The sequence below is a fragment of the Zingiber officinale genome, chromosome 10B, assembly GCF_018446385.1.
Source record: "Zingiber officinale cultivar Zhangliang chromosome 10B, Zo_v1.1, whole genome shotgun sequence".
Classification (NCBI taxonomy): domain Eukaryota; kingdom Viridiplantae; phylum Streptophyta; class Magnoliopsida; order Zingiberales; family Zingiberaceae; genus Zingiber; species Zingiber officinale.
Window position 1 is genome coordinate 21652351 of NC_056005.1, and position 21404 is coordinate 21673754.

At 38.7% G+C, this 21404-nt stretch overlaps 1 protein-coding gene across 1 annotated transcript; it reads right to left on the reverse strand.

Annotated features, from left to right (window-relative positions):
* Positions 1-13735: 13735 nt before the first annotated feature.
* Positions 13736-14712, reverse strand: LOC122029007 (two-component response regulator-like APRR1). The gene is made up of 3 exons (XM_042587971.1): positions 14434-14712; positions 14224-14343; positions 13736-14151 (listed from the first exon to the last, which is right to left on the reverse strand). The coding sequence occupies exons 1-3, from the start codon at positions 14710-14712 to the stop codon at positions 13840-13842; spliced, it is 711 nt and encodes a 236-aa protein (XP_042443905.1). The 3' UTR covers positions 13736-13839.
* Between the last annotated feature and the right edge of the window lie 6692 nt (positions 14713-21404).

Here is a 21404-nt window from a genome sequence, read left to right on the forward strand (position 1 = left end):
CTAAAAGAGTTCGGAATAATATGAAAATAGATTATATATGTTCATCTAGTTCTCCTGATTATATTTATGCTTACAAACATCATTTTCATATGTGATATTGAAAGCATCAATTTTTTTTAATACGAATTAGATTTTTTAATCCATTGTTATACTCAATATAGTAACTAATTCAATTGTAAAAATGAAATTGAGTATATAATTTGGTAATTTAAAATTTGAATACGCAATTTAAATATTCCAATTACGTGGTATATATATATATACAGGAAGCTTCTCCTGCGGTGCGTTTTGTGCGGTTCTGTGCGGCACAAAGCATCGGCGTCATCCAAGCTGGCAAAACGTCCCATTCGACTTACACATCAGCATTTCTCCGCTCCAAAAACCCTAACGCAAGCAGCGCCGACTCCTCTCCTCTCCTCATCGCGTCCCTCTCCGAAGCCGAGCCCCCTCACAGCGAGACCCCTAGCTTCCTCTCCTCGTCGCGAAGCAGAGCCGCCTCCCTCTCGCCCACTTTCTCTCGCAGCGAGACCCCTAGCTTCCTCTCCTCGTCGCGAAGCAGAGCCGCCTCCCTCTCGCCCACTTTCTCTCGCAGCGAGACCCCTAGCTTCCTCTCCTCGTCGCGAAGCAGAGCCGCCTCCCTCTCGCCCTCTCTCGCCGAAACTCGGAACGCGATCCTCTCTGCAAAACCCTAGACGAAGCTCGGAACGAGATCCTCTCGCAGCGACACCCCTCTCTCGCCGAACCAACTGTTCGAGGGATTCTTTCACAGCTAATCTCCCTCGACATTAGGGCATTTCTCTCCGCCGAAGCTCGTGTTGCCTCTTGTAAAATCCTTCGGCGGCGTTCCAGGTGATTGATCGATTTTTGCTCGACTACCGTCCTTGATTTGTTCCTATGTTCCATCCGTGTTTCCTTGATTTGAGGTGGTTTCTGATTTAGGCATGTTTCAATGTCTTTTATGTGTAATTATTTGCTCATTCTGATTGAGGGTGTGGTGTGATTTACAGCCGTTTGATCAACTGTAACCACACAAGTTTTGAATTTGAAATAAGATATGTGTTTGTCTTGAATCATTGATACACATTAACAAATGAATGGGGACATACATTGTTGGGAAAGTGAATGATTTTATTTTATTTTATTTTTTTTGAGAAAAATGGTCCCATGGATATGATGCCAGATTCATGGCCGTGCACCAAGTTCTTCCGATATCCATCATTTGATTGTAGAAAGGGGGAAGAAAAGATGAATCCTCTAGTGCTAGTCTGAGATTTTAATTTTTTTGACAAAGTTACCACCTTGCTAGCTATAAAGTTAATATATTGTTGAAATACTGTGGAGATTTTCTCAAAGTAATATTAAGTAATATTTAGAGATTGAGCTGCTATAATTATAGTAGTGTCAATTAGTTAGTGTCAATTATAGTTGTGTACCAAGATAGTGGAGCAAATTTACTGATAATCATTTGAGTTTGCAGTGATAGCCCAACAAATTTACAGTTTTGTACCATGATAATCTAGATTGAGCTAAGGGATTCACCCTTGCTATTGAGATATAATAGATCTTCATGAAACTTAGCTTCTTCTGATCAACTAGTTGTTTGATGAATATTACTTATGCTCTCTTGCAAATTTAATGAACGTGTCGTCATTTGTATAGCAACCTAGATCATTGAATTTGAATGGTTGTAATATATGATTTCAAAGTTTTGTGCCTTCTTTGCTCCTCTTTCATTTCAAAATGTTAGCTATTGAGATATTATCTAATTAATGAAAATTTGATTATTAGGTTGTTATTTCATGGCATCATCAAGTTATAGCAGCATCGACAATACTAGATTTCAACCTGTAACATGTAGGGATTGCGGACAAAGAACATTTGTATGTATTTCTAGATCAACCAAGAATCCTGGAAGACAGTATTATAGATGCGAGCAACACGGATGGCAAAAGTGGGTCACTACTTATACTGGTTCATCATTCACAATTGAAAGTGAACACAATGCTTCTCATGGACATAATTCAGGAGTAATCAAAGTACCAAAATTTATTTGGATATTAGTGATGGTGAACTTGATTCTCTTAGCGATAATCCTGATTTGGTTGTTAGTTCATTTGGTCAGTTAGTGTTAAGTAATGTTGGTGTTGTAATGTAACGGGCTAAATGTTTGTAATTCTCAATGCAAACTTGATTTGTTAGTTTATATTGTTAAACATTGTTGAATTTCAATTTGAATCACATGATGCAGTACAATGATAGTTGTATTTCAGGATAAGAATTGAAATCCTCATGAATAAATTCTTTTCTAACAATGATGCAGTACAATGTTTGTGTTTTGCATGCTTTGTAAGACACTGATGTTATCATTTAGTTTATCAGATAACGATTAATAAACTTGTTTTTAGAAGGTGTTAAAAAAAATCAAATTTTTTTATTGAATTTCAATTTGAATCACATGATGCAGTACAATGATAGTTGTATTTCAGTATAAGAATTGAAATCCTCATGAATAAATTCTTTTCTAACAATGATACAGTACAATGTTTGTGTTTTGGATGCTTTGTAAGACACTGATGTTATCATTTAGTTTATTAGATAACGATTAATAAAGATAACGATTAATAAACTTGTTTTCAGAAGGTGTTAAAAAAAAATCAAATTTTTTAGACACATAAAAATCAAATTGTTTATCAGATAACGATAAAAAACGAGTGATTAGACAACAAGAGGACAGACAAGGCTGGTGGAAGAATCATCATCTTCTTTCAAGCTCAAGAAGATACAAAACTTCTTCTAGAAAGTTTCATATCGCACATTTTGCAAGAATTGAGCAAGCTAAGCTTACATATCCAGTTGATACAAAACTAAAGATATTGAGCAAGCTTACATATCCAGTTTATACAGAATTTTGTAGCAAATGAGGGAAATTAAAAATGGAAGAGCTAACAGGAATGTAATGTGATAAAGCTGATTCTTGGAGGAATGAACTCCTAGATTAAAGAGACCATCAGATCGATTTCTTTTGACCAAATAATAGATTCCAACTATAAGCACTTTTCTTGTTTGCAGCAGCGTCCAGTCGCTTTGCACCAACCTACAAACACATTGATTCAGGCAAAATTCAAAACTCAAATCCACAGTGACAACCATATGAAAAATAAGAACATAACTAATTTCGTTAATTGCTATATTTATACCTGCAGCGAAATTTAATTCTAATCATATCGTTATTCGTTGATATGCAAATTGGATCTCAAACTGGCACGATGTCTCTAGCTACACTGGAAAGTGAAAAAATAAACAACATTGTTTCCTACTGCAAAAATAATGCAGGAGGTTTGAAGACTAGATCAGGAAACATGGTCATATGCTGGGACAACCAAGAAAAACCATGAGCTTAGCTTAATATTATGCAACAAATATGAAGAAAAATTTACTACCAAACAATCTGTTGAATAAGAAAACTTTCTGTTGAATAAGAAATCAAATTATCAAATTATTCTAGATTTTTCTTTTCCTGAAATTTTGACTGTGAAGAACAACTAATTTCTGTAGCCTATCAAGAAAATGAATTCAACCTCAACAACAAGGATTTGATTGCACAAAGACGCTTGAAATGTGAAGAACAACTAATTTCTATAGGGATATTCCTATTATCATGAGAAAACCACGCCACCAAACAATCTGCAACGAATCAATCATTGTTTAAGGACTAAACTACAGGTGCCAGTGGATGCTTTAGGCTATCAGTTGATAATGAAAATCAAATGTTGCATGTTGCATCAAATGTTCGAATGAAGTTCATGAAGGTAGAAGAAAAAGAAGAGTAAACAGTACACGAGCAGAAATTGGTAGCAATTGCAGTTTCCTATTGGGCCCCTCTTGTTGGCACAATAGTTCCAACAAATATGTACATCAAGAAACAAGACTAGAAATTCAGTGAACAAAACTATTTATTAGAAAGGAAATAGATGAATACCAACCATAGATAATTCAGTGAACATCCTATCTCATATTGTTTGAACCTGCAAAATAAAGACAATTTATTAATTTCATTTTCGTAATAAAAAATAAACAACTATAATTTAACAAAATAAAAATTTGATCATACCCGCTATAGATCCCAAGTCAGGTTCATATGTATCATCAAGACTGATATAATTATTATCTTCAATTGATCTGATAATTAACACGTTGTCATATATATAATATAATAAAATTAATTTGTGTTTGCAAGAAAAAATATAATAAAAATGCAAAAATAGAATTGATATATACCCTTGTTGCAAATTGGGACAGTTACGTTTGTCATGTGACACTCCTCGATGTCCGCATCCACGACATAGCCTGGAATTTGAGGTTGATTTTTCCTTTGATGATTTCAATCTCTTTCCACATCCCTTAGTTCTTACTACAGAAGGATCAATAATACCAAGGCCCTCATCAATGGATTTCTTTTTTTTACTTCTATCATTGCATGTTGTACTGATGGACATTTCTTTCATTTTGTTGTAGATACAATCAAATTGTTCATCCAAGAAGGTTGTCTTCTCATTACTCACAGATGCATCATCAACTAATACTGATGCTTTATATGATAGCCTTGAGTGCCTCGATATCAAATATTTTTCTGAATCTGGATCATCAATTACATTTTGCTCCCCTAAAGCATATATTGCTCCAACTTTTGCATCTCGTGTCCATCGTTTTAGTATATACGTATCAGGCAAATGAAACACTTGGTTGATACGAAAAAAAGCTAACATATGTCTGCATGGAATGCCCTCAAACTCAAATTTCATGCAGCTACACGATATGTAATCCCTTTGTTTGTCATGTGTGAGCACTCTTAATTTTGAGGAAGAAGAACTCTGAAATTTCATCACGTGGTAAACCGTTGAGACATCTCCTGTAAATGTCTGTTGCACATAATAACTATGACTCTCAGTCATTTCACTTTGAAACTCCAGCCATTTCTTTTTTGTATACAGCTTAACCATTTGAGTTTCCATTGGCCATGTTGTATTAACCTTGGGATGTTCATTCATATCAATATGGTCCGCAACTAACTCATTGTGTCTTTGATGTCTCAGTGCTCTATTAAAACGTGTGATAAAATCCATTAATGAGTTCTTATTTGAGATATATTTCTTGAAAAATGCATGAGAACCTTCAGATCTTTGGCTACTTGACATTCCTGCAGAAAATACATGACTAAAATATGCTGGGACCCATCTGTGTCGTAATTCATACATCAAGGACAACCAATCATTTTTCTCTAATTTAGCATCCTTGATAGTCTCTTCCCATGTCTTCTCAAAATCATCAGGTGTTGTAGAATTTACAATGGCATCCTTTATACTGTGATAATGGTTTCGAAAAGTCAAAGGGTCTAATTTATCTGGAAATTTGTTCAATATGTGCCACAAACAATATCGATGCACTGTTTGAGGGAAAACCTGTGCAATAGCTTTTGTCATAGCAGGATCCTGATCAGTGATGATAATGTTTGGTGCACCTTTAGGCATGGCTTCTAAGAACTTTATAAGCAACCAAACAAAAGACTCAGTTTTCTCATCACTAAGAAATCCGCAACCAAAAAGAATTGTTTGATGATGATGATTAACTCCAACAAATGGTGCCAAAATTAAACCATATTTATTGGTGTTATATGTCGTATCAAATACAAGTGCATCACCAAATACACTGTATGCCCTTCTTGACACATGATCAGCCCAAAAACACCTACTAAATCTGTTATCTGAATCAGTCTCGTAGTCAAAGAAAAAAGCTGAATTCTTCTCTTGCTCAGATGTAAAAAACTCAATCAGTGTTTCAGCATCAATACCCTTTTGCTCATTCCTTAGATTTCTCTCAAAGTTTCTAATATCATATTCTGTGCAACCTACTTGTTCTGGGCCTCCATACTCTATCTCTAATAAACGCATTTGTTGACAAGTTGGTACATTGGCCTCTGAAAATTGTTTTGTCAATGCTTTTTTGGCTGCAGAAATACTACGATGTGAGCGTAGCAAATGCACCTTTGATGGAGTCGAAAGTGGATGATTATGGGCTTCTATAAAGTTACAGACAACCCAATCCGGTCCAATTTGTTTCTTGACAAATGCAATGTTTGACTTACAACCTGTTCTAACTGTGCCACGTGTTCTTTCCCTTGCTAGTTGATCATGATTTGGATTTTTATTGTTCCTCATTCGATCTGTATGTCCTTCTTTAAAACATACAATTTGTTTCCACGTCACTTCATTTGTCATCTTATTTTTTCTGCTCGTGCTATTCCTTGAGCTAAATCCAGCTTCTCGTGCATATTGGTTATAGAACGAATATGCATCCTCTAGAGAAGAGAATTCCATTCCAATTTTTGGCTTTTGATCATCTGCGACTTGGGGAATGAATTCTTGATCATCAACTCTATTTTCTTCCATTTCTGACTGCCCTTGTATTATATTTGACAAAAGATAAATAGATAAATAAATAAAAACTATAACTTATTTCAAAGTAAACAACTGTTCTAATTAACTAGACATGTAATTTCTAAACTCTAAATTTGATTGAACAAATCATGCAATTTCTAAGGTAAACAACTACTCCACTATCACAACATAAATTTGCACCCATCCCCAAAACCTAAGTGTAAGTCTGTAAACTTCTTATTAATGAATTTAAAGTTGCTATTTTACCATCTGAAAGCATCAGACCAGAGAATTGAGATACAATATATGAAACATTATTAGGCAGGATATTAAAATGCAAATCACAACAAAAAATAAGGTCATGAGAGATCTATCTAAAAATGGTCACAAGCAGTTGTCAATGAACAATAACTGGAACTCGAATGTCATTATAGATGTGCCATTCTTCATAAATTTGCATGTCTACTATATTTGACTCCACTTTCACAACATAAATTTGCACCCATCCCCAAAGATAATACGATATTCCAAATTTGACAATTGCTTTATAACAGGCAGAAACATAAACAAGATTTTACAACGAAAAACCTAGTGTTGAGAATCAAACAACACTAGGCAGAAACATAAACAGGATTTGTAAAAACAGGATTTTACAGGGGAACACAGATTTTACCCTGATTCGGCGGAGAGAAATGCCCTAGTGTCGAGGGAGATCAGCTGCGAGAGAATCAAACAGCACCCGAGCTTCGGCGAGAGAGGGGCCTCGCTGCGAGAGAAATGTGCGTCTGAGGCTCTGCTTCGTCTAGGGTTTTGCGGAGAGGATCGCGTTCCTTCACAGGAGGAGAGGAACGCGACGAGGAGAGGAGGGCTGCGAGAGATCTTTGGCGTCCGAGCTTCGGCGAGAGAGGGTGTTGCGAGAGAAAGTGGGCGAGAGGGAGGCGGCTCTGCTTCGCGACGAGGAGAGGAAGCTAGGGGTCTCGCTGCGAGAGAAAGTGGGCGAGAGGGAGGCGGCTCTGCTTCGCGACGAGGAGAGGAAGCTAGGGGTCTCGCTGCGAGAGAAAGTGGGCGAGAGGGAGGCGGCTCTGCTTCGCGACGAGGAGAGGAAGCTAGGGGTCTCGCTGTGAGGGGGCTCGGCTTCGGAGAGGGACGCGATGAGGAGAGGAGAGGAGTCGGCGCTGCTTGCGTTAGGGTTTTTGGAGCGGAGAAATGCTGATGTGTAAGTCGAATGGGATGTTTTGCCAGCTTGGATGACGCCGAAGCTTTGTGCCGCACAGAACCGCACAAAACGCACCGCAGGAGAAGCTTCCTGTATATATATATATATATATATATATATATATATATATATATATATATATATATATATATATATATATATACCTCTTAATTTCTCTGAGCGGTAATGAGAGGCACTTAAATTAATCTCATGGTTGCGAGAGGAAGCTCATGGTTGAGAGAGAGAGAGAGCTCGTGACCATGAGCTTGACTAGTGTGGCTGCAGTCGGCGGTTCCGCATGAGGTTGCCTCGCATAGCTGTGGATGGCCTCCCCGCATCAAGTGGACGCAGTTGGCCACCCCGCATGACCTCGCGTAGTCGTGGGCGATATCCCATTGTGACCTTGCATGATCGTGGGCGGCGGCCCCGTGCAACCTTGCATAGCCACAGGCAGTGACTCTATGTGAGGTCGTCTCGTGCAGCCGCGCGGTCACGATTGTATTTCATTTCTTTCCTTTCTTTCCCATTTTTTTTTTTCATATTTCTCTTTCTTTTCGTTTTCTTTTCGGCAATTTACCAAAAGACGCACATGAAAATCTAAATTTACCAAAAAGCATACACTACTTTGGTATTTACCAAAGAGCATACTTTTTTAAATGCATTTTCTATTTTATCCTCCTGATAATTTGACTTTTTCTACTGTTTTTCTTTTCTTCACTATATTTCTCTCTCTTCTCTCTCTTCTCTGTCGGCAGAAGATAGGAATAATATTAGTCAATTTTTAATCACATTTTAATACATTTGAAAAAGCCAAAATAAATAATGGACACCATATTTGGACTCCTTGCAATTTTAGAAATCTACAGGAACTGAAATGGGTGCAATCAGAGCTTTCTAAGTCGATCAGTGAGTTTCGGTCAAAACCCACTGATGAACCTAGAGAGCTCCGATTACACTCATTTCAGTTTCTATGGATTTCTAAAATTACAAGGAGTTCAAATATGGTGTACATTATTTATTTTTGCTTTTTATAGATGTTAACAAGTAAAATTAAAGAATCGGCATAAAAGCCCACGTTGGGCCTGATATGGAATCATATCAGGCCCAACGTGGGCCTGATATAATTCCATATCAGGCCCACGTTGGGCCTAATTTGTGTCCATATCAGGCCCAATGTGGGTTTTTTTGCCGATTCTTTAATTTTACTTGTTAACATCTATAAAAAGTCAAAATAAATAATGGACATCATATTTGAACTCCTTGCAATTTTAGAAATCCATAGAAACTGAAATGGGTGCAATCGGAGCTTTCTAGGTCGATCAGTGGATTTCGGTCAAAACTCACTGATAGAACTAGAGAGTTCCAATTGCACCCATTTAAGTTTCTATGAATTTCTAAAATTGCAAGGAGTTAAAATATGATGTCCATTATTATTTTTGGCACTTCTAGTAGTGGACCAGAGGTTTTGAAAACCCTAAATCTCTCTTTATTTATTTTTTGTTGTTACTAGGCCTGATATGAGATATCAGGCCCAACGTGGGCATGATATCTCTTCATATTAGGCCTAAACAAAAAAAGAGGAAAAAAAAGAAAGAGAGATTTAGGATTTTTCAAAACCTCTGGTCCACCACTAGGAATGCCAAAAATAATAATGGACACCATATTTGGACTCCTTGCAATTTTAGAAATCCACAAGAACTGAAATGAGTGCAATCAGAGCTTTCTAGGTCGATCAGTGAGTTTCAGTCAAAATCCATTAATGAACTAGAAAGCAGAAAGCTCCGATTGCACTCATTTCAGTTTATATGGATTTCTAAAATTGTAAGGAGTTCAAATATGGTGTACATTATTTATTTTGACTTTTTATAGATGTTAACAAGTAAAATCAAAGAATCGGCATAAAAGCTCACGTTGGGCCTGATATGGAATGATATCAGGCCCAAGTTGGGCCTGATTTGAGTCCATATCAGGTCTAATGTGGGCTTTTTTGCCGATTTTTTAATTTTGCTTGTTAACATCTATAAAAAGTCAAAATAAATAATGGATACCATATTTGAACTCCTTACAATTTTAGAAATCCATAGAAACTGAAATGGGTCCATCAGTGGGTTTTGACCGAAACCCACTGATCGATCTAGAAAGCTCCGATTGCACCCATTTAAGTTTCTATGAATTTCTAAAATTGCAAGGAGTTAAAATATGGTGCCCATTATTATTTTTGGCACTCCTAGTGGTGGACCAGAGGTTTTGAAAACCCTAAATCTCTCTTTATTTTTATTTTTTTTTATTTTTTGTTATTACTAGGCCTGATATCTCCTATATCAAGCCCACATTGGGCCTGATATGGGGAGATATCAGGCCCACATTGGGCCTGATATAAAGAGATATGAGGCCCAACGTGAGCATGATATCTCTTCATATCAGGCCTAAACAAAAAAAAAGGAAAAAAAAAGAAAGAGTGATTTAAGGTTTTTCAAAACCTCTGGTCCACCACTAGGAATGCCAAAAATAATAATGGACACCATATTTGGACTTCTTGCAATTTTAGAAATCCACAGGAACTGAAATGGGTGCAATCGGAGCTTTCTAGGTCGATCAGTGGATTTCGGTCAAAATCCACTGATGGACCTAGAGAGCTCCGATTACACCCATTTCAATTTCTATAGATTTCTAAAATTACAAGGAGTTCAAATATGGTGTACATTATTTATTTTGGCTTTTTATAGATGTTAACAAGTAAAATTAAAGAATCGGTAAAAAAGCTCACATTAGGTCTGATATGAACTCAAATCAGGCCCAACGTGGGCCTGATATAGAATGATATCAGGCCCACATTGGGCCTGATAATGTACACCATATTTGAACTCCTTGCAATTTTAGAAATTCATAGAAACTGAAATGAGTGCAATCGGAGCTCTCTAGGTCCATCAGTGGGTTTTGACCGAAACCCACTGATCGACCTAGAAAGCTCCGATTGCACCCATTTCAGTTCCTGTGGATTTCTAAAATTGCAAGGAGTCCAAATATGATGTTCATTATTTATTTTGGCTTCTTCAAATGTATTAAAATGTGATTAAAAATTGACTAATATTATTCCTATCTTCTGCCGACAGAGAAGAGAGAGAAATATTGTGAAGAAAAAAAAAACAGTAGAAAAAGTCAAATTATCAGGAGGGTAAAATAGGAAATGCATTTAAAAAAGTACGCTCTTTGGTAAATACCAAAATAGTGTACGTTTTTTTGATAAATTTAAATTTTCATGTGCGTCCTTTGGTAAATTACCGTTTTCTTTTCTTTTTGTTTTCTCAAAAAAAAAAAAAAATCCTACTTTTCCCTAAGAATTGGTTTTCAATTTTGAATTCCTTTCCTTCCACAATTCTTCCGAGCAATGCCCCTTTTTCCCATCATTTTTATGTCCAAATTGTTGCATAGATAATTTGGATTCAGTTAGTGGTGAGTCATCCACCCTCTTGTAAAATTGTATATTTGGTTTGTTAATGAAAAGCTAGATTTTTGGAGAAAGCAAAACAACAGAGAGACTCTTTTATTGATAGGTTTTGCCTTGAGGATAAGGGTGTTAAAGATAAACTGGACTTGCCAATCCTATTCGAATCTATTCGAAAAATATCGACTTTAGATTGGGAGTTTTTACATTTGAATTTGGGTTGGAGATATTTTATATTGAAGATTTTTAAATCGGATTGACTTAGGTTGATCTGGAGTTTAGTGGAGTTTTTGAGATTAAATTAAATTTAATTTTGAAAATTAAGATGTTTTAATATATATCAATATTAACATTAGTATGATAATAATTGAATATTGAGATAAAAATAAAAAATAATTAAAAAATCATTTTTAATTAAGTTATTTGGATTGGACAAATTGATCATATTCAGATTTAAGAGTTTCGACTTCGAATTCGAGTTGAGATTTTTTTTTTTTCAATACGATCCGAACTCACTCGAATTAACCCCATACGTGAGGATGCAGCGACAATGACCTCGTGTGCATGGAAGCCTAACCACTTAGATGATGCCGAGCCACTTCAAGCGTGTGAGATGCAAGATGGACCACTTGGACGGTGATTTTTGCCCAGGTTATGTGCGATTTATTTAAAGTATTGGAGTAAAAATGATATTATTTATCTCATACGAAGGAATATCATCTATCCTAGGATAAAATATAAATAGATAAATTATAAGAGATATTTTATTTTAGCATAATGTTCTTTGGATTGAGAGGTCAGACATCCAACGAAACATTTTACATTCGTTGAAAATTGATTCCAAAATTTATTTGAGTACGTAAATATTAGATATCAATTGTGCCAACTCATGAGGGTAAAATTTATCAAAATAAATTAGAACAAAAGATGATAATGCTCATCTCAAACGGTCCAATATTGTCGGCCCCAACTAAACAAGGGTATAACCAAGATTCAAATTTACCTAGGCTTGACTGTCGACTATAATTGATATAATAAATTAATTAATTTAAAAATATAAACAAATAAAAATAAAAATATTAATTTTCTAAAACTATAGAGCAAAGTATCTAATATCTAATACATTCACATCCACATAGCAAAAAATATTATTAAAGTTATCTTGAATTCTTCTTAATCAAACTCATTAATTATTATATTATTATCAAATTTTTTACTTTCACTACAGGATAATTAAAATCTTGAAAGAAGCTATTGATGATCGGCTAAAAACTGGTTGTTGTTGTGGTTGAAAGAGATATCAAGGTGTTGCTTAGTGGGAGAGAGCAACAACTGCTGCTATTGGAGAGCAAGAAAGAGAGAGCAGCTAGGGGTGTTGTTGTATTTTTGGTTGACGACATCAGGTGGTGGGATTTGCTCGTGTGGGGGAGAGAAAAAAAAAAAGAAAGAAAGAGAGGAAAAGAATTTTTTTTTTTAAAAAATAGTCTAAATCATTGTAAATGTAACTCATTAAATTTGGTTTAATTTTAATTTAGTTATGTTAAATTAAAATAATTTCAATTTGAACCAATGAATAAGGCCCCTTATCCTTGGCCCCCTAATTTTTTTGGATATTTTTTATCTAATGAATTCATTCGAAAAAAATTACCATCAAAATTATCTCAATTCCGTGCACATATATATAAAACTAACGTTATCAATGTATTAAATTGTTTTTTTTTTCAGGAATCACAGTTGGAAAAAATCTAATTAAATACATTTATTAGGTAAACAAATATAAAAAAATTTATAATTTATGGACTTAATTGAGGTAATTTTTTTCGAATGAATTTATTAGATTAAAGACATCTGAAAAAAAAAATTAGGGGACCAGAAGGGACTAAGGATAAGGGATCAGCGGATCTGAACCGGGAAAAAATAGGCCATTTGTAGGTGAGGCCATTTGTAGGTGAGGCTGGAGCTCAGCCTAGTCCCCGGGTGTCTCCATCCAGTTAGATATAGATAAGTAAATTTATAGAAGTAGATTGTGGTTCTGAAGATTTACCGAAGTTGATAAGAGTCGGCAAAAGATGACTGTGTTCCCCCAGTGCCCCTGCTAACTCGTCCCATAATACGGAGGAGCAATGACGTAACTAGGTTGAACAACTGCCCTGGGCTAAAAATGCTGAGCCCAGTAAAGCCCAGCCCAACATAGCAAGGTTAACACTTAAAATTATTGGGCTGCTTGTTGGGTGAGGCTTAAAATTTACTGGGCATTGCTAGGCTGCACTGGGCTAGAGCCCAGCAAAGCCCAGCCTTGGCTACGCCCTTGCGGAGGAGATAAATCACGGATGACTACTAATCCTTGGAATAATAACTAACGTATGAGGGAGGTATTTATCTCGATTTCGTCGAGATTTGAACCTAGATCTCAAGTCGGCAATACTACATGCACTAACTACTAGATCATCTAGAGAGGACTACCGAAGTTGATAAGAGTTGGCAAAAGATACTACGCTTACCTCTAGCGCTCCAGTCAATCCGACTCAAGGCCAACACAGAAAAAAAAGTAAATCTACTCGTCTTTGTAATACTGACACATTGCCGAGATTCAAAGGTGATAAGAACTTATAGAGATGGAGATTTTACCATGGATTATTATAGATCTTCTGGGAGATTTCCAATTTACATATCCATATCTACATGTGCGTTTAGGCAGAAGAAACATTCTGGCTTCTGTCGTTTCATTCCCTCCTTTATAGCATTTAGGAGTACAGATTGATGGACAAGGCGTCGGCGAAGCTGGCAATGAGATCCTCGTCGAAGAAGCTATTGGCTTCGTCCTCTGTCGCCAGCTCTGCTTGCAAATGGCTCCTCCAATCGGCGTCGACGTCCACGTCCACGTTGTTTCTCGTTCTCTCTTTCTCCTCGCGGTTATCATGGCTATATAACTTCACGATGTTCGGCGTCTCCGCTACCGCCGCCTCCGTCTCGGTTTCAATCTCCAAGCCTTCGTTCCTCATGAACCGACCCCTCACTCGCGGCCGGCTGTCGGCCAGTGTCTTCCTACATGTATACTTAGAAGGACAAAGATCTGATCAAGTTATGATAACTTTAAAATCGAAACGGTATTGAATCGACGCGCATACAGTGATCTTCTTGTGGAAGTTCCTCTGGTTGCGCTTGTTTCGGTACCTCTGGACCCTTTCCTTCCTCTCCTCGGCGCTGTATCGTCCCACTCGATGACTCGCGTTCGGACAGTTCATTCCCTATCACAATTATCCATCGAACAACATCAAAGATTCGAACGGGATTCAAAATTGAATTTTTAGAACAAAATCGTGGGCGACTCGGGAGACCTGGAGGTTCCCGGCGCTGAGGACGCGCCTCACCGGCCCAGCTTTAAAGTCGACGTAGTCGCAGGAGGACGAGGACGACGATGATGACGAATAGGGTGGGTGGGTGGGCTCGGAGCCGTGGCAGTGGAGGGGGTGCGATTGACCGCTGCTGCTCCTGTGGAGATAAGACAGAGGGAGCTGAAAGGAGGGGTTATCGCCGTTGGGAAGAAGGTCGTGAGGCAGAGCCGCCGCCTCCTCCTCGTAGAACAAAACCGGATGGTAAGAGGAGAAACCGAACATGGCTAGCTTTGGCTAGAGAAGCAGAGGAGCCATGGCGCTGCCTTCGTATTAATGGAGGTGTCACTGCGTTGACCATGGCGGTTCCCGGTCATGGTTAGATTTGGTCCGTGTCGGGCTACGACTGTAGCCTGTTTTTCAGCTTTAGCAATCAAATTAGGACATCATGTAAGATTTTTTTTAAAATTATTATAAAATAAAAAGTTTTAGGTGTAAGGTTGGAAGTTTATATGCTTTCAAGAATAATAGTAAAATTTGAAAGCTACTTTTTTTTTTTTTAAATTTGACCACGTAAACATTATTTAGAGCTCTAATTGGTAAAAAAAAATTTCAATAGATTTTTAAAATATTATATGGCATGATGCCACATATTGGGATTAAAAGTTCTTTTTTATTATCCTAATATGTCATATTAATATTCTAAAAATTTATTAAAACATTAGAACACTAAATGATTTTTATATGGTCCAATTCATAATATGTAATTATATTATATTAATTTTAAGATAAAAATTTTTATTACTATTTTTGAAATATTAACTCCAAACCTTATGCCCATAATAATTACAGCTCTTTTATTCAACTTTTCCATTTCATAAATCTCTTTAAAAAAAAAATTTACATTGAAAATGCCCTTAGTTCTGTAGCCACAAATGTTCCTCAATATAAATATCTCTGGTCTTAACCATGGCACAACCATCCCACCGAGCCAAAGTGCCGTGATCAATTAGCACCACCACTAAAAGGAGTCTTCAAACGGGGCTTAGCGTGCAGGTCCCCTGTACACCGTCCTTCCATGAAAGGGGTTGTGCTATCCACTGTATGATCAGGACAGACAGGATCATGCTCGGTCGACCACATTAATTTACTCGTTGGTTGCCACTTGTATTCCAAACAGCTAGGTACCCAAACGAGGGATTTATTCCCCATTGAGATTAAAAAAGTCTACTCCCTAATTCAGTTTTTTTTTCCTTAAAAAAAAGTGAAAATAGGGAAGTATCCTACTGTCATCGTTTAGATCGTGCAGAAGATTTACCTAGATTGAGTTACTAAAGGAGATTCCTGCGAAGCAAAGTGCCAAGAAAAACAACAATACACTGGTGTTTACCACGACAATGTTTGTCATAACAGAGTTGGAAATATAATTCCAGTGGCACTGAAAGCTTGTTTGGAGCCAATTGTAAGGATTGTCAAAAGCTCATTGCCTCTACGTTTGCTGTTTCCATCTTCAGATTTGTTGGATAATTAATTTGTCGAAGATTTTAGAAAATTAATCAAATTTAAATCATCAAATTAAATTCAATTTATCTATTGAGATAACCTGAATAGATAATCTCAGATTTCTGATAGAGATTGATTTCTGCTAAGTGCTGACTGTAGAGTGGCTGAGCGAGCAGAGTAGCCGAATGGTAGGTCGACCGAGCAGAAAAATCGTCCGAGCTAGCAGAGCGGTAGATTAGGCCGAGCAAATGAGTACTCGACCGAGCAGAGTAGAGTAGATAGGAGTAGTATGGTCGAGCAACAAATCAGTCCGAGTGACCGATTGGGCAAAGTAGCTGACCGGTATAGCGATCAAGCAGGGAAAGGTAGGGTAGCCCGAGCAACAGAGTAGTTGATCAGGACGAGCGACCAACCGGATAGTGCGGTTGAACAGCAAATCAATTGAGTGGCAGATCGGCCGAGTCATAGAAGGGGCTAACTGACCGAGGTCTGTGATGATCGCAGTTTCCTTGAAACAGATTTGTCCCACCTTTGGGTGTTTTGTCTTACTTAAGACCATGGTTTCCTTTTATAAGAAGCACCATCCCTTACTTGCGTTGAATGTCGAGTAATAGTCATTTAATACCCAAGGATTAATGATAGCCGACGATCATCAATGACCCACTTGGACGAATTTTGCCCCGACCGAGCAGAGTAGCCGAATGGTAGGTCGACCGAGCAGAAAAATCGTCCTAGCTAGCAGAGCGGTAGATTAGGCCGAGCAGATGAGTACTCGACCGAGCAAGCAACAGAGTAGTTGATCAGGACGAGCGACCAACCGGATAGTGCGGTCGAACAGTAGATCAACTGAGTGGCAGATCGGCCGAGTCATAGAAGGGGCTAACTGACCGAGGTCTGCGATGATCGCAGTTTCCTTGAAACAGATTTGTCCCACCTTTGGGTGTTGTGTCTTACTTAAGACCATGATTTCCTTTTATATAGAAGCACCATCCCTTACCTACGTTGAATGCCGAGTAATAGTCATTTAATACCCAGGGATTAATGATAGCTGACGATCATCAATTACCCACTTGGACGAATTTTGTCCCGATCGGTTCGACATTCGGCGCACGTAAATTGTGCTCACACACAAGTCAACATGGTCCAGTACAATTCGAGCCCTAAATTTGTACCCTCATGTGTACCCACGCGTGAGAGAAAGCCTCTCTCCATGCATTTATTCATATTATCAATGCATGTGAATCAATATAAATCAATTAATATGTCTTGAAATTTCTAATGTGGGACTAAAGTCTCATTCACAATAGAACTTCTTTTCTGTTCCACCTCTTCTATATTCACATATATCCAACAAGATTCACGTTTTGTAAGCTTCTTTTTGTGAATTAGGCGATTTGTTGCTCTTTTCTTGCAACACAAATTCAGCCTTCTTCCAATACTTTAGGGATTAGCAAGGTTCAACTCTAAAGATGAGTTATTTCTTAGTTTTTGCAATAGACGCGTAATTTTGCAGATGCCAGTGGAGTTCCTCTGAATTACTGCCCGTTCGCCAAGAAATAGTAAGTCGATCCAATTAAAATGCATCTCTTTGCATTCCAGCTTGATACCATTTTATCTGGAAGACCATTGATACTATGAGTAAGGTGAAACCACCGAAGTTAGATTCAACATCAGGAAAGTCAGCCAGTGGCGAATCCAGGAGTTCAAATATGAAGGGGCGATCATGAAAAACAAGGGACGGTATCCTCCATCTCCACCGGTAGAACCCCATAATACTAGGGGTTCCATTGCCGGCAAGGGGGGGCGACCGCCGATGCCGCCCCCCCCCCTGGATCCTCCCCTGAAGTCAGCTGATGTGATAGTCAAAGTCATGATGAGGTCAACTGTCGGGTCGTATCGATATCATGTCGAAATAAGTCCAGTGTTACCGCCGAGTGCTCTGGCTGATCGGACATGCTAGGACATCGCTCGACTAGATCAAATTCTATGTTTAAATATAGCGTTCGAGTGCAAAATGAATTCCCAACATAAAGTCCGAACAGACATATTGTCCAAGCGGATTCCGAAGCCCCAACATAAATCCCGATCGATCTAAAGCTTGATTGGACCTTAGGGGCTCAGCTCTCCACTTTTCCAAATGCAAGACTCTCAATTTACATCCGTCCGACCCCAGTGCCAGTAGGACATACGGGGCTCAGCTCCCCACTCATGGGTATGACTCTCAACTTACATCCGTCTGGCCCCAACACCGATCGGATAGTCGGGGCCCAATTCCTCACATGGGCATGACTCCTATTTTACAGTCGGTCGAACTCTCTTTAAGAGACAATATTATTAGGGAATCATAATAATTTGTCAGAGAATATGTCATTACTCTGACATATGTATGCAATGGAGCATTTCTCAGCCTATAGGAAAGATGTCGTATATACTCCACTACCAATATACTTTGACATCAAACATTCTCTGCCGCCTCATTAATGCAGAGGTTATGAAAGTCGGTATAAAAAGGGATCCTTTTCGTTAGCAAGGGAGGCTCAAGTACACACATGAAGGCATACACATCCGCACACTGCGCATTTACATTATTGTTCATCTTCCTCTCCACTTTCGTTCAGCTACTATTCTGACTTGAGCGTTTGAGGGTCTGCGGCAGGGACTCCTTCTTTGGTTCTTGCTCTAACATTTCCATCGGCTCTGTCTGTGGTGTGTGTAGGTCCACAACTCTTAGTTCCACGATTACTTAGCGCCATCTTCTTCCAGCTCGGAGTCTTCTCCTAATCAACATACAAGCCACTTTGACGCCACCCCTAGCCAGTGCGCCATCTCTCCCACTTTCAGACAAGATGAAATTTGGCGTTATCTATGAGAACTTCGCCTGAATATGAAATACGGAGATGGAAGAGGCTGAACGACTCACCATCGCCACCTTATCACGAGAAGACTTAGAACTGCTGATAACAACCCGAGTGCAAAAGTTACTACAGCAACAACAACAAGCAGCATCCAAGGGTCCTTTACCAAATGACCTAGCTGCATTGATGACGAGCCCTCATATCGAACGAGGGACCTGAGTGAAAGGTTGAATTGGGTTCCGGTCGATTCCTCCTCCACCAATGACTAACTTCAGGTGAGCACCTGCACAGTCGATCAATCTTCTGCACATGCCCTTATCTCCGATAGCATACCACCGGGTCATGTTTCATATGCCTTTTGAGGGTGTGGGTTAAGAGGAGAGGCTCCAAGGATCATCTTTTGAAAACACACCCACTCGGGACACCTGAAAGGGGAAAGCTCCAATGGCTAGTAGCTCCCCTGAGCGGATAAGTATGTCATTCTTACAAGAAATTTTGGAAGATAGGCTATCGAGTCATTTCCGACCATTAGCAATCGAAGAGTATAGAGGAGCGATCGACCCAAATGACCATCTACTCAAATTCAAGAATGCAACCATCCTCGATCAATACATAGATGGAGTTAAGTGCCAAGTGTTCCTTAGCACCCTTTCCGGCTCGGCATAAAGATAGTTCAGTCGACTCCTAGCTGAGTCTATTTGCCGCTTCAAAGATTTTTGTAAAGCCTTCCTACACTACTTTTCCAATGGCAAGAGATATCAAAAGACCAACCTAAATTTGTTCACGCTCAAACAAAGGGCTAAAGAATCCTTGTGAGCATACATCAGGCGATTCAACCAAGTAGCGCTAGATGTTTCGTCCACCACTCCCGAGATATTAATAAGCGTTTTCCCCCAAGGCCTTTTAGAAGGAGAATTTTTTCTAAGGCCTCATCAGAAAGCCCCCAAAGGACTTTAATGACCTCTTGAAGAATGTGGTAAAATACATTAATGTAGAGGAAGCTCAGGCCGCTCGGAAGGTGGTGACTGTTTCTGCTCCGATCGGTCAAGCCAGTCAGAAACTACTACCACCTCCAGAACACCCCAGAAACTCTCACCCAAATCTTTCGCTAGTCCGGGAATAAATGACCATGCGAGAAGTGGATCAGTCACTGCCTGAAAATCACAGACATTTTTGTGACTACCATCAATCTTCTCATTATGCTACCAGTAAATGTCATCAGTATCCCAAGATTCTCTATCGAATGATCAAGTCAGGAGAAGCAAATAAAGGATCATCCTCACTCTCTTTCCAAAAGCTCTGTCACACCCCGGGAGAGTCCCTATGAGAGGAAATTTCGGCAGTATCTCCCTTGTACGGGTGACAATCTGAATCTTACCTACAAAGCCCTCAGGGCCCCTCAATCCACGGCCAACACGGTCGGAACATATACAATAAAATATGATAAGCATTCCACGCAGTTTATATAATCCAACCTTCGGCTGACACAACCACGTAGTTATAATGGTAAAAACCTACTCTACTACAACAAGGAAAAACATAACACAATGGAAAACCCTCGCAGTGGAAAACACGGGCATCATACCCAAAGCATGACATAGAATCCATAAGTATAAGAACTACACATCATAAGTATGTAGACATAACAAAACAAGGAAACAACGAAAGTCTGAAAACAGAAAGCCATCTCGACACCTAGTGGGGGACTAGCGACTGGAACCTCCTAACAGCTTCAACCTGAAATATAAAATATATCAACGGTGTGAGTCCAATACTCAACGGGTATCAAGCTGACATGCATAGTATAATATATCCAATAATAATAATTATGACGTACAGTCTTCTGGACAATAGCTGGAAATGCAAAACTGAAAAGACAAGAGAAAACTGTATCCACCTGGGCCTCCTATCCTGACATAAAAGTCGTCAGACCCAACTCATCATGTCTCCTGTATGCATATCAATCATATTCAACCACAGAAATGCATCATACAATATGCAACAATCACAAGCAATACATGTAATCCATGCATATGATGCAAAATGTCCTGGTCACCCTCGACGCATGTCAGCAATCTCACATGTGATAGTGAGACCGAGTGGGTAGGGCAATGATAACTATGCACTCTGCCATCACTACTCCTGATTGACCGAGTGGATAGGATGTTGTCGGAGTACACTTATCCTCCTACCCCAAATCATAAGTGGGGGAGCTGAATGCCCTCATCTCCTTAAGACAATCTAGAGGAGGGATCCCTATCCTACTATCACGACGCGTCACCACTACCCATGAGCGGGCCAGTAGAGCCTTTGACAGAGCAACCTGCTGCAACACACCCTGCCTGATATACCACTAACCCATGAGTGGTTATGTGTACAGATTCATGTAACTGAAGTGATGTGCTCAACAATAATGGAGTCGACAATCGCTCAGCATGCAATCATGCAAAATGATGCATGTCACTAAGCATGCAAATCCTGACACCTCCATAATATATACCAAAAGGTAAAGAAATCCAACAAGGATCTAAGTATCATGAAACTAGGTACACATGTCAGATATGTCTAATAACTAGTCTTGTACATAGTAAGGCAATGTATGTCACTATTTATATACTC

Coding starts and splice junctions, on each gene's coding strand:
- LOC122029007 (XM_042587971.1), bottom strand. CDS start 14,712: ATGTTCGGTTTCTCCTCTTACCATCCGGTTTTGTTCTACGAGGAGGAG. Junction 14,344..14,433: donor TCAGCGCCGGGAACCTCCAG/GTCTCCCGAGTC, acceptor TAATTGTGATAG/GGAATGAACTGTCCGAACGC. Junction 14,152..14,223: donor ACTTCCACAAGAAGATCACT/GTATGCGCGTCG, acceptor TGTCCTTCTAAG/TATACATGTAGGAAGACACT.